General features: G+C 43.5%; 1 protein-coding gene across 2 annotated transcripts in view; it reads right to left on the bottom strand.

Moving 5' to 3' along the window:
• MLH1 (mutL homolog 1) overlaps positions 1-13,969 on the bottom strand; it is a 47,258-nt gene that overhangs the window by 25,597 nt on the left and 7,692 nt on the right. For both annotated transcript variants that reach the window (XM_058554844.1, XM_058554852.1), the window contains exons 4-11: positions 13,535-13,608; positions 11,828-11,900; positions 10,374-10,465; positions 8,896-8,938; positions 8,672-8,760; positions 6,283-6,395; positions 3,546-3,639; positions 2,494-2,647 (exon numbers count right to left, since the gene is read on the bottom strand). In XM_058554844.1, coding sequence (XP_058410827.1) covers positions 2,494-2,647; positions 3,546-3,639; positions 6,283-6,395; positions 8,672-8,760; positions 8,896-8,938; positions 10,374-10,465; positions 11,828-11,900; positions 13,535-13,608 — 732 coding nt within the window. The remainder of the gene's footprint in view (positions 1-2,493; positions 2,648-3,545; positions 3,640-6,282; positions 6,396-8,671; positions 8,761-8,895; positions 8,939-10,373; positions 10,466-11,827; positions 11,901-13,534; positions 13,609-13,969) is intronic.

Here is a 13,969-nt window from a genome sequence, read left to right as displayed (position 1 = left end):
CTGATCCAGAAACCCACTTTCCTTCTGAAGATACTGGTCAGGACTACGCAGAGTTCTATCAGAAAATAAAATGTAATCTAACTAAATGAATCTGACTCATGCAGGATAAGACAAGGAGGGAAACCAAGAGGTTTTCCCCAGTGAAGCCACAGACTCACGCTAGGATCTCTGGCAAATCTATTTCCTTGGACCTCAACTAGGACAGATCGAAGGACAATCACTCTGGCCCGGGCAATATGCTGCTCATCTTCATCTCACATTTTGCGCCTTTCCTCCCACTCCTCAGCAGCCAACCCATTTCCAAGTCCTGGCAATTCTAGATTGGTCAACTGTTAGTGAATGGAGCTACTTCCTCTGTCCAGATCCTCACTATTTCTCCCAAATTGTTGTGGGTTTCCATCTTGCTCCTCTCCAATCCATTTTCCACACCAAAGCCAGAGCTCTTCATAAAATGCAAATCAGATTCCATTAATTCCCATCAAGTCAAAGTCTAAACTCTTTAATATGCCAACAAAAACTCCTCTATGTGGCCTGAACTCTGCAGCCTCAACTGTCACCACTGCCACCACCCCCAACCCCAAGAGGCCCACACTCAGGCCCAGCACTGATTCACCCTGGCTGCACATGACAGCACCTGGTGAAGTTTTTAAAAAATACTGATGCCCAGGCTCCAGTCCCAGGGATTGATTTATTGGTTTGGGGAGGGCCCAGCCATCGGTATTTTCTAAAAGGTTCCCAGGTGATTCTATTGGCAGGCAGGGAGTAACCACTGGATCCACCATGCTGAACTTTCAGATCCTCAAACGCATGTTCTCTTGCGCCCCAGGCCTTTATCCTTGCTCTTTCCTCTGCCAAAAAGACTCTTTTCATTCCTCCTCTCCTTTGCCCAGCTATTTCCTATTCCGCCTTGGGGTCCCAGCCTCCAGATCCCTCCTTCCCTTCCCTGACTGCCCAAGTCTAGGACAGGTGCCCCTCCATATTCCTGAGTCCCTGTTTTTCTCTCTCATGGGATGTACTCTCTAGGAGACTGCAAGCGTCTCTGATAAGGCAGGAACCCATCTGTGCTGCATCCCCACGCACCCAACATGGGACTCACCCATAGAGAGGTCTTAGTGCATATTTGGGGAGGGAGGCAGAGGATGAGAAGCAGTAAAGGGGCATTGAGCCTAAGTAAGCAACAACAGACACAAACCAACAAACAGGCATCGAGCACTTGCTATGTAACAGGCACTGCTCCCCCCCAGACCCATTAACCCTCTGGGGGCACGTGTGTCCTCATCTTGTCCACAGGCACTGCAAGGATTTGTGCCCTTATTACCTCGACAAGACCTGGGGCTAATGCTGGTACCAAGAGCCCACCAAAAGTTAACAGAGAAATGAGGGCTGGTTCCCAGGCAGAAATTCCTCCTGCCTACCTGCCACATACACCTTTCAGGTGTCACCAGCAGCAATGTGACAGGACTCACTCCCCCTCTGCCCAAACAATCTCCAGGTGCAGGGGCTCCAGGGGTGGTGGAGCTGCCCCAACTGGGTTCAATCTCAGTGCTTAGTGCCCATGCCACTTCCCACCTAGGTTCTGTCCAGGGGGGTAAGCGTGAATGTTCTTATGGGAAATATTCATCTGCTTGGTAATTTAAGAAGTTTTCTGTGGAGCAGGGTCTCACAGAAGCCCACTTTCTGCTTGTAAGACCCAGTGTGTAATTTAATGGGGAAAATATTTCCATCTCTGGTTTCAGTGTCTGTTGTGCTTCTGATGAACACATCTTCACTAAGAATAAAGGGCTGCCTGGAATCACATCATCTCAGGGCTGGGAGGGGACACTGGAGATCATATCACCCAAGCTGCTTCTTTTACAGATAGGAAAACTGAGGCCCCAGAGAGCGAGAGTAGCTTAGAATCATAAGCACTTAGAACCTGGATAATTATAAGATGAATGGTGGCAGGCCGTGTACCAGACACTTTCCATCTGCTGTTCACCACTGCTTATAACTGTCCTCGGGTGTGGGGATGACTGGTTCCATTGTTACTGAAGGACACCTGGAGGCCAGCGAAGGTCAGTTGCACAGCGGTAACCCAGGTCTGACACTAAAGGCCCTGATCTTTCCACTGTCCCACTGCCTCCCTGGGGGCCAGCCCCTCCACTCTGCCCCGTGGATGTGGGATCAGCCTCTTTGGGGACATCTCCAGTGGAGAAGAACACACGGAAGAGGCGCCCTACTTTGTTTTAGACAGCTCGTTTTCCTAGGAAGTCGTCTAAGGTGGAGGCAGAGTGAGAAGAACTCAGGCTTTATGACTCCAGGCCCAGGGGTAACACCACAGTACCTTCACAGTTAGGTTCAAAGAAGGAAACAGTGCTAAAAGAAAGCTATCAAAGTAATACTTGGAAACAAAGTCCTAGAGCAACAGGCAAAAATCTGGGCTCTCACGTCTGACAGGGCACATTTTAAGGTGGCAAAGGCATCAGAGAAAGAGCTGGATGAAAGGGCCGTCACCTGGGTGAAGTACATCCTGGAGGAGTTGGAGCCCAGGAGCTTGCTCTCAATGTGCTGCTGCACCCGCTCCAGGATGCTGTCCTCATGCAGGAAGTGAACTTCATGCTTTGTGGGGTGCACATTGACATCCACATTCTGGGGGCTGATTTCTAAACTGGAAGGAAAAAAAGAGAACAATTATCTCAGACGGTGGGGGATGGGGAAAAAATTCACACATGGTCCATGTGGTGGCCAGAAGGCCTGGGGAGGCCAAATGGCACAGTGGTCAAAACTTCAAGGTCAAGTCTGAGCAATCTGGGTTCAAATGCTGCCTATGTTACTTAAGAGCTGTGTAGCTTTGGGTAAGTTACATCATTTGTACGGTGGGGATTAAAATCATGTAAAGCACTTTGCACGTACCTGACACATTTATTATGTGTCAGCTGTTATTATCATCATTCCAGAATTAGTAGAATTTTCTATTACACGATCTAGGGCAAGGCACTTCTCTGGATCGTTTTTCTCATTTGTAACCAGGAACCTGTCCCTACTTACTTTTCAGTATTATATGAGGACCAAAACAAGAACATATGTGAGAGAACTTTCTATCATCAAAAATGTAATACAAAAGTCAGTTTAGAGGTCGTGCCAGCTAGCAACTTATTGCCTCAGCTCCAAATCCATCTTTCATCATTTGCTCTGTGATAATGGAGCTTCGCAATGTGAAGCTTTGTCAGTAGAAGGAGCTGGAGGGACCCTGGAGGAGGAAGGGGTTTCTCTGCCAAGCTCAGGAAGGTTCTGCTTGGTTCAGAGGTAAGACATGTTATTCACCTTTGCTTCACTAACACAGTGCTTGGCACATGGGAGGATCTCACTGAGGTTCTGCTACAGGAGTAATAAATGAAGGAAAACCGTGCCCTTTACCTATGAGATGGGACAGAACATCCTTCGCCAGTGGTATGTAGGATTCATTCTGATTGAGCTATTAGCAAGCCCTTCTCTTTCAAAGAGGGCAGATGGATAGAATTCCTGTTCCTTGTGAGTCTTGGGTGAGGAGTTCGGTGCTGCATTACCTGAGGTACAGGAACGGGTGTGTGTTTTTGGGCAAATACGCTGCATACACCGTTTCTATGGCTTTTCTTAAGGAAGTTGATTCTACCAGACGATCTAAAAATTAAAAGGAAAGTAACCAGCTGAATACAGTCCTGAGGAGTGAGGTGACAGGTGCACATTCATAGCATGCCATGACATCACCTCAGGAAGAACACTTCTAGAGCCACATCCACATTGGTCCCCCAGGAAGGAAGGGCCCCCTTTACCCGTGACTACTTCCCAGCATCTCACTGTGGGCTTGGGGCTCTCTCCTCTCACCCAAGTAGCAAAAACATGATAGGGCAGTCAATTCTGCCTCCCCACTTTCCTTTGCCGCAGTCAGCCCAGATGTACTATCTTTGCCTTTGCTCAGCACAGCAGGCAGTATGACATCAGCTCTCAGACTTTTCATTCTGCAAATACATACTGGCTACCTATCCCACATGCCATGTGCTAGGAGACAATACGCTGGTGAATAAACTAAATCCAACTCTAAGTAGTAAGCACTACTAGAGAGAGGTGTGTGCTAAATGGTGAGATGAGGGAGCAGCTAACTCTGCTCAGGGAGTCCCAAGAGTGTGGTATCCAGCTGAATAAGGAAGGGTACGAATGAGTTCTCCAGGCATTTCAAGAAGTACAAATATCTGAATGCATGTTTAAGGTAATTTAGGAAATGAGGCAGGTTTGAGGGGGTGGAAAACAATAAAAGCTGGGAGAGAGAGGACTAAAATCAGAGGAAAATCTATTTTCAGAAAATATAGCTCTCTTTTCTCCCCAGACGATCTGATGATCTGTTGTCCTGTGTTGGTGTAGCCAACACATCTTTTTATTTCCAATGAGAAGAGTGGCCACGATCCTATCACTGAGGAGTCTATTATTCTCTGAGTGCTCACTACATCCACTGCCCCCTCAATAATGTCATTGTCCTCTCTATCACATGTCCTGACCACACAGGCCTGGAGCAGGTGTGGGCGCCTGACAAGAGAACAGCTGGAGCCCTTCTGCTGAGATTTCTGAACTTGAGACAGGCCAAAGGAGTGTTCTTTGTCCCTGCCACCTGAGTGGGCCTGCACAGTGTGTAGATAACTGAATCACATGTAAAAGAGTATGACCTCTCTTCACTACTGGGATCTTGTCATCGTGACCAGATTAGCTAATGTTAACACAGAGCCCCTGTGGTAAACAACCCTACTAGAAGTACGGACATGGGCTAGTCAGACGGGCACTCACACTGATTTTTGCTTGTCTATTCTGTAGCCAACACGTGTTAGAAAGCAGTTATTCTTCACAGTTAGGAAAAATCAATGAAAAACATTTTCTGAGCCTTGATTAAAGCAAGGCTTGTTACATATTGGACTTAGGTTCTTCCTAATGAAGTAGAAAAAATTCTGCTAATATAAACCAGTTCAACAGAATGCATCTATAAAATATTAGCTATCTCCTCATTTTTTTTTTTAATATTTCTTTTCTTTTTTTTTTATAGATTTATTTATTTTTTTTGTGAGGAAGATCAACCCTGAGCTAACATCCATGCTAATCCTCCTCTTTTTGCTGAGGAAGACGGGCTCTGAGCTAACATCTATTGCCAATCCTCCTTCTTTATTTTTTTTTTTCCCCAAAGCCCCAGTAGGTAGTTGTACGTCATAGCTGCACATCCTGTAGTTGCTGCATGTGGTACGCGGCCCCAGCATGGCCGGAGAAGCGGTGCGTCGGTGCGCGCCTGGGATCCGAACCCAGGCCGCCAATAGTGGAGCGTGTGCACTTAACCACTAAGCCACGGGGCCGGCCCTCCTCATTGTTTCTATATTGTTTTGAACAAGTGCTATAAAATATGCATAATTTGGGACATTTATAGCTGGTTATCACTATAAATGGAAGAGGGGAATATACAATTTCCAATAACAAACAAAATAAAATTTATAAAATAATTACAAATTGCCTTAAACAATAAAGGTAAAGAACCTATATGATAAAAATGCTAAGAACTGAACAAATGGAAAGATGCATCTTGTTTCTAGATGGAAAATGAAAAGTTGAGTCAGACCATGTTTGGGATTATTTGTTGTTGCCCTGTCACTGTCTGTCTAAACCGTATAACATACAATTAAGTAAGAAGCAGCAGAATGCAAAATAGTATTTACTCATTAAGTAGCAATCATGTAAACACTATGTCAGCAGAGAGAGAAAGACTGGAGAGGAATCTGAGAAAAATCCAATCCATTTAGTTAATTTTCTCCCTGATTTCCAGTACTGCTCTTTCTATCATAAATAACTTGCATTCTTTACAAAGAAAAATCTCAAGGGTTTAGCATTCAATTTCTTTACTTTAATGACACTGTCTACACTCGAAGCACCCCTCTCCCTGTGCCCTGCTGTGCAATTTCAAACAGGGGACCTTGACCTAAGGAGAGAACAAACATCTGCCTAGGGCCTGCTTGCAAAGGCTCTGAAGCCAGCAGGTGAGGAAGGTGTGCTGGCTCACAGGGGCCTGTGATGCCCTCTCCTGGCCCCTTCTTAGAGACAAAAACCAGATTCGGCAACAGTCAGGCAGCAATGAGCGCATATCAGAGGGCTGAACAGACTTGGGTCAGAACATATAAACGCTTCCTTCAGCATGAGGTTTCCGTGTGTGTAATCAAACCTGTGGATTAGGAATTTTTCCCTGGTCCCATAAAATTCCCTGTGAATAGAGTTCCCCACTGGTTCTTTTTCACTTACGGTTGATGAAGAGTAAGAAGATGCACTTCTTCACTGAGTAGTTTGCATTGGATATGTAGCCACTCATTTTGAAGGCTAGTGTTTTATCCTCACACCCAACTTCTATCAATTCTCTAGATGGAAAAGAGAAATTTTGAGGCTTTTGAAAACACAGAAAAAACTCAAATATTATAAAAGAATCAGAGTTGGAAAAATCAGGGCTCCTTCCCATAAACTAACTCTGCCAAATGAGGACCTAGGTTCACTGAGGTCCTCTGGCCCCGCCCATCCATCTGTCCCACCACCCATCCATCCATGCGTCTGTCCCTCCATCCACCCACCTACCCACCCAGGCAGTGTTTTCAAGCACTTATGCTATATGCCATGCACTGCTCTAATTGCTGGGACATAACGACAAGTCCAAGCTCTGCGATCTTTTTTTGCCGAAACTTTTATGTATCTTAGTAACCAAAGCCCTGAGATCCAAAGAACTCATCTCTACTGAATCCCTTACTATACTGAATACCATCACAATGGGACTCCAGTGTGGTCTTCCTCAGTGTGTTTATGGAGAGATTACTAGGTGAAAGGGAGATCCTCACACAAGCCACACTCAGTGCTGCCTGAGGGCCTTCCCAAGTGCTGGTTCCTCTGCCTGGAAAGCTCCACTCTTAATCTACTGTCAGATAGTTAATTCCTCCCTCCTCATCCCTCATATATATCAGGGATTACTTCCTCAAAGAGCCTTCTCTATCCCTTTCCCTGACCCCAAGAGAATCCCCCATTGTGCCTTATATTTTTCCTTAGAGGCACCTGGCACAATCACTAATGAATGGCATAATTATTTCATGTCTTTCCAACTAGAATGTGAGTCCGCTGAGGGCAAGAGTCATTTCTGCTTTATTCCCTACTGTATATCTCCAACATACGGCACAGCACTGAGCAAACAGCAGGCACTCATTAAGCATTTGTTGAATGTATGGCAGAAGCTTTTCACGCAGTAACGTGTGCTCTGAATCTCGGAGCAGAGGGTATGGCTTGCAGTGTTTTCCATACACAATGAACCAGCAAACTCTTTCTTCCCAAAATGTCTTAAGAGACTGGTGTTCTGGAAACATGCTTTGGAAACTGCTGTTCCAGGGGACTTCTAATATCTTACAGTCCCTAGAATTTCATAACAACTAATTCTGAGTCTTAAAATTTAGTCAGGAAGCTCTTAAAAGTTTCACTGTACAATAGAGCTCTCTCTTTGCTCTGGGAGCACAGTTAAAAAAATTAATTTAACACTTAATTAGAAAGAAGAGGGTCATTAAAAGCAAATTGACTGTTCTCTAGTTAGGAACTTGTTTTGATCAAAGAATGAATAATCTGTCCTTCAAAGTAGAAAACTAGGTTCTGGGACTACTGCTGCTGCCTTTAAGATTATCAGAAAGGGGGCCGGCCCCGTGGCGTAGCGGTTAAGCACGCGCACTCCGCTGCTGGCGGCCTGGGTTCGGATCCCAGGCACACACCGACACACCGCTTGTCAGGCCATGCTGTGGCAGCGTCCCACATAAAGTGGAGGAAGATGGGCACGGATGTTAGCTCAGGGCCACTCTTCCTCAGCAAAAAGAGCAGGATTGGCATGGATGTTAGCTCAGGGCTGATCTTCCTCACACACACACAAAAAGGATTATCGGAAAAAGTGAAGTCAGGGGCTGTCTTACTCATCTGTGCACCCAGCATCTGCTGTATGCCTGGCGTATAGAAGGGTCTTACTATTTTTCCCCTCAGTTATGACACAGGCACTTTGGGCTTTGTAAAGGCCTGAGATTTAGCTAGGAGTGTGTGATGGAAATGGTGGTTTCCACCTGCAGAGGAGAGTGCCATGAGGAATCTATCACGCAAACAATTCCCCCTCTTAGGCTTTCCTTGACAATGAAGATTTGGTGACACTTACAAATCTGCTTGCCACCAGACAGGGAAGTCTTTAAGGGCAGGAAATATTTTATTTGGCTTTACATCCTTAACTTCTGGCACAAAGCCTGGGATATGGGAAGCAATTAATAAATGGTGAATGACAATAAATGAAATCCTAAAGTGACAATAACAGAAATACAAGGAAGAGAGGAAGCATTGGAAGATGAAAGAATTCTACTAAATTATAAGTCTTTTGAAGACAGAGACCTAGAGAGAACACGCTGATTTACAGCCAAAGCATCTAGGAGATAACACTCATCCAGGAAGTGTTGATTATATGAAATAAGGACACAATTAACAAACCCGAAGCGTGAAAACAAGCCTGCATATTTGATTAAAGCAAACTCTTAAGGCAGGTGCTAATTTGACAGATTCCAAAATAATGTAAGGAAATGATAAACCAAGACATGGAAAGCAAAAGATTTTTTAAAAATATAAGTTATCAACATACCGGCTAACAGCATTTCCAAAGATGGAGCGAATATTGTCTACAGTTGTGGCATTGGGCAGTGTTCTAACATCAGCTACTGTCTCACCTTGCTGATAAACAGAAGATACAACTTATTATCCCAGCACAGTTGTGATTAAAACATCATAACATCTCCACAGAAAAACTACAAAAAATCCTTTTTTCTTTTACAATACATAACCATCCCCCATAAATCAAAAACTTACTTTTTTAACTGAGAAACTAATGCCTGAGTTGTGTATTGAATACCTGGCAAAGAAAAAAAACAAAACAGTAAGCAAAGAGTGGCCAAATGCACAAGACACGTCAGAGCCCTCTTTATCTAAACAAAGATATATCAAACAAAAATATCTTCATATATCATATTTTACCCATAGGAAAATATGCCAGCAGAGATTTTATGGAGCTATCAATGCTAAATGTGGCTGAATCAAACAAAAAATAGGGCTCCACATTGCTTTTATAAGTTGTTGACTAGACTCAAGGATATTTCAATGCAATCTCCTCCTCGCCTACAGTTTTATTTTCAGTGTCTCAAAAGGTCTGGGTTGCCTTAAGGAAAGCTTGAGAACCTAGCTTTAACAACCCTTGCACTCTTCTATTCTCTCTCAGTGCCCCTCAAAACACCCTCCTTCTCACCCACTTCTTCCTTGACCTGAGGTCCTATTCCAGTACCTCCCAGCCTTTGCTCGGTTGGCTATTATTTATTACTCCTTCCTCCAGGGGCCCCATGAACCGAAGGACTGTCTAGCAAAATGCATTTATGCAGCAACAATAATTCACTTTACCACAGCTAGAACCAAAACATCCAACTAGAACTTCTTTATTTCCAGGAGATAATTAATACTGATTGATATTTGATAATATTGATAATTTGATACTGATTTACACAATTCCAGGGAAAAGGAAAGAAACGATGTATAAATCTGTTCTACTTTATTAGGGGCAAATATTTTATTAATTTTAGATTTTTTATAAATACTGAAAATAGTTACCACCTCTCTGTTACAATTCCAGGACATGCAGGCTGAGAGAGCCCACGCTAGCACCACTGTACCAGCAGATTAAGTCTATCATGGACATAATGTTGTTTTCACCTGCTCTGAATCCCTTCTTCTGTTAACAGCTTCTAGTCTTCCTTTGGGAAACTACCCCTTCCCCATTCCACTTGATATATCCTTAGTTAGACTTCCAATCAAGAAATCTTCTCCCCACAGACATGGGCACATGATGGGGGGACCCAAGCTATGCCAATCAGATGCACTTTCCCAGGAAATAGACTCTTCAGCAGAGCCAGGAAAAGAACGAAAACAATTGGGGCAGGGTCACTACATTAAATCCCTGAAGGAACTCTGGTTCTTGTCCTCCGCAAGGAGCAGCTGTCTACACTTCCCTCCTTAGTGAGTCACTCCTAGCTGTCCGTCAAATTTCTTTTGCTCAGGTTAGCTAGAGTCAGTTTGTTCTGCCTGCCACTAGAGAACCCTCACCCATAGACACCAAATGCTCTCTCCTAGGGAGGTGAGGGAAAACGCAGAATTGGTGACTAAACCTTGACCAGAAACAATTTGTAGGCTACTACTGCTGTTTTCCATCTAGCTCAGCAACTGTTCTCAATTTATAAGCACTGGAACACATTCCTTCGGTGAGAGATCTCAGAGACCCACACCTAGATTTTGGACTGTACCTGCCAACAACTTCCAAAATTTTCCCATACTCTTCGCTTGGATTTTTTAAAGCTTTCCTCCTCGTGGATATGTTGTAAAAAAGGTCCTCCACCTGAACAGAAGATTGATTTTTCTTGTAAATTCATAGAAGTATATGGAAATAAAGACCCACGCTGTCCACCTAAAGCTGGGTCTTAAGGCAGAGAATCCAACTACATTTACCAACAGCACAGTTCTAAGCACTGATTGGGGGAGGGGGCAAGAGACAGGGCAACCTTAACAATGGAAACAAAGGATATTTTTCCTGCCTCCTACATTCTTTCACTGATTTCTCAAATAGGTACTAGGCTATCTTGATGTCAGGCTCTTTGCTTTGTGCTGGGAATATGAAGACAAATAAAGCACAGTCTTGCCCAGGATAGCACAAGATTTAGTAGGGCAAACATAAATTTATGAACAATTATAATATCACATGGCTTTCAAACTAAGAATAATCACAAAATTTCTGAGATAATGTGGGGTTCTTGGAAATCACAGTGTGGTCACCCTGGTACGGTATTCCTCTTAACATGCACTTGGAAGCATACATTCATTTCTGCCTTCTGCCTGCCTCAACAGGCCTTCAAGGAGATGTGCTCTAGCTGGGGATGGTGGGGGAGGGGTGGGATGCATAATATGACAGTGCGGTGCTTTATGGGATCACAGAATGGGAAGAGACCAAATGTGGCACCACAGAAATAAGGCAGCAAAATAGACTTTCTTCTGACTAATGATTACAGCCATATTACTCAAACACCCTTTCAGTGGGCAGGTATTTTTTTTTCTTTCTTTTTCGTGAGGAAGATTAGCTCTGAGCTAACATCCGTTGCCAATCCTCCTCTTTTTGCTGAGGAAGACTGGCCCCGGACTAACATCTGTGCCCATCTTCCTCTACTTTATCTGGGACACCGCCATAGCACGGCTTGACAAGCAGCACATCGGTTCACGCCCGGAATCCAAACCTGCGAAGCCTGAACCCCGGGCCACTGAAGCAGAGGGTGCGAAATTAACTGCTATGCCACTGGGCCGGCCCCTGGGCAGGTATTCTTTATTCCATTTGATAGAAAAGTCAGGTGAAGGGACATTAAACGACTTGCCTCTGGACACACAACCATTGAGTGGCAAGGCTGGGACTCTACGTCTTCTGGAACAAAGCTTAACGTTCTTTCAATGCCAACTACCCTCCACTGATTTCTGCCATCCCAATAAAAGAAATCTCCCAGCCTCTTAAAAAAGATGAGAGGTGGGCAGGGTGCCATGGCACAAAGCCAATAATCATTTCTCTTGCTTAGAGAGTGATATCCTGGGGCTTCTATTAACTAGTAAATATTCATTTTATTATTATTTTGAAAACTCAGAGACAATCTTATTTTTTATTTCAATATTTATACAAAGCTCTTTTTCAACAATTTACCCTCCCGTGTACCATTCTTACCGTGATCTGGGTCCCTTGATTGCCTGCACACGGTTTAGGAGGAGCTTTCAGCTTTCCATCTGAGTAATTTGCTCTAATCAGAAAATATAAGAGAGTATTAATATCTAATAGAAACAGAACAGATACTTATCCAAAGGGTAAAAAAGGAAGTTATACCAACAATACATTAAAACACAGCTACGTTACATACTATTTTAATTATCACTTTCCTCTTTATTTCTCCTCTACTTTCATAACCATTCTAACTGGATACTTAAAAAAAAAATCCCTGTTCTTCTAGAAAATGTTACTTTTTAGTTTCTGAGTTCTGAACTACAAATAACCGTTTTGCCATTGCCTAAGATGACAGTAAAATTTCTTCAGTAATTCTGCAATCATTTATTAAACAGCATGTATCAGGGCCTGCAGAGGCTTCGGTAATAAAGAAAGGCCTTGGAAAGCTCTTGATCTGGCGAGGGATAGACTTTGACTTAAAGTGTAGAACAACGTGCTAGGCGATCTAGAGAAGAAAACATTCAGCCTGGGGTGGGAGTAGGGGTGAGTGAAAGTGTCACAGAAGAGATGACAACTCATCTGGGCTCTAGGGAGGAATAGTTTCAGGTGGGGAGAGCACAGAAGACCATCCAGGAAGAGAAAAACATAAACACAAAGGCACAGAAGCTTTAGAATATGTGTCAGCTGGGGTTGTGTGGAGAGAAGAGGCTGGAAAGGTGGAGGTGGAAAGGAGGGTGCTGGTTGCTATGACCATGACTCTGAATTTCATCCCACCGTGGAAGGCAAGCCACTATACGTCCCAATTGGGCATAACATGATCCCAGAAGAGAAGAAACAGAACTTGTGTCCCAGGCTATTTAGGAAGACATTAACTCAAAAGTGTCTCCCCATTTTGTGAGAAGAGATTCTAATCATATCAGCCCACCCAGACCCTAGGGCGATTAATATTTACAGAGAGTCAAACTCCTCTAGCATTTATACTCTGAAATGCTCCATCTTCCATTACTTCACACATTTGTCTGTTGAAGACTGAGAAATAGGCAGGACCGCCCTTGTTGAAGCTATTTTCTATATTAATTTACATACAATCTGTATGATAAAAAAAATTCTCTTTGTTAGGCATGAATTAGTATTCCTATCTGTCTTCCACTAGTGAATGGCTAGTGCTTATAAAAAGAAAGGTATGATTTTGATTCCATGAATCCCATTTTTGTTCTGTTCCAAGGCTGCTCATCAGCCTCTGAAAACTGTGCTAGTGCAACCGACAGCTAGTGGCCACTTGTGGGAAGGCAAGCCAGCACAGGCATGCACATGCGACAGGAAGTTGATGGCTCGTGAGCCAGCTAAGGAACTGTGAGCTTCCAGTACTCCAGCGTACTGGAGTACTATCGCCCAAAGCGATACCCTACCGAAGGAAAGAAGGACAGAATAACATCCACAGCTACCCCTTACTTAGAATACCTCTGTGTAACAGACACCTTGCTAGGCACTTGTAATATGTCACATATTATCTTTTAAGAATCCATGAAGTAAGATTATTACCTAATAATCATCTCTGTGGATTATCATCTAATCTAAAGGGAGGAAAGAAAACTAACCCAAGATCTCAACTAAAAAAGATAACATTGGTGTTTAGGTAGGATTACTTTGAGATGCAGGCAAAAAGCACATTTCTGGATGAATATAGATGAATAAAAGAAGACAGCACTATACCTGTATGCACACTTTCCATCAGCTGTTTTAGTTGTAATAGTAACATGAGCCACATGGCTTATGCTGGCCAAAGCCTAAGGAAGAAAAGGAAATGGACTGAAAGGAAAACTCACTGCTGGGTCACCCCCTGTCATGTCACTAAGGGAAAGGATATCTAAACTGCCTCTTCCTTTTTGTATTAACAAATGGCAACAATGAGCACTCTGTTCACTCACTTTGATGACGTGTTCAAAAAAAAGAGAGGATATCAAATTGTAGCATAATTACTAGAAGAAGGGAAAAAAATATATATATAAAAAGTACAAAAGGAAACACACCAAAGCATTAATGTATTAATAGCAACTGTGTTCAGGTATAGAGTTACAGGCATGTTTAACATTCTCAACGATTTGTCTTTCAACAATTTTAAAAACTTGCCTTCAGAAATGGATACTA

The sequence above is a fragment of the Diceros bicornis genome, chromosome 2 (assembly GCF_020826845.1).
Source record: "Diceros bicornis minor isolate mBicDic1 chromosome 2, mDicBic1.mat.cur, whole genome shotgun sequence".
NCBI lineage: Eukaryota > Metazoa > Chordata > Mammalia > Perissodactyla > Rhinocerotidae > Diceros > Diceros bicornis.
Note: the sequence above shows the minus strand (reverse complement) of the source record. Positions and strands in the feature narration are given on the sequence as shown.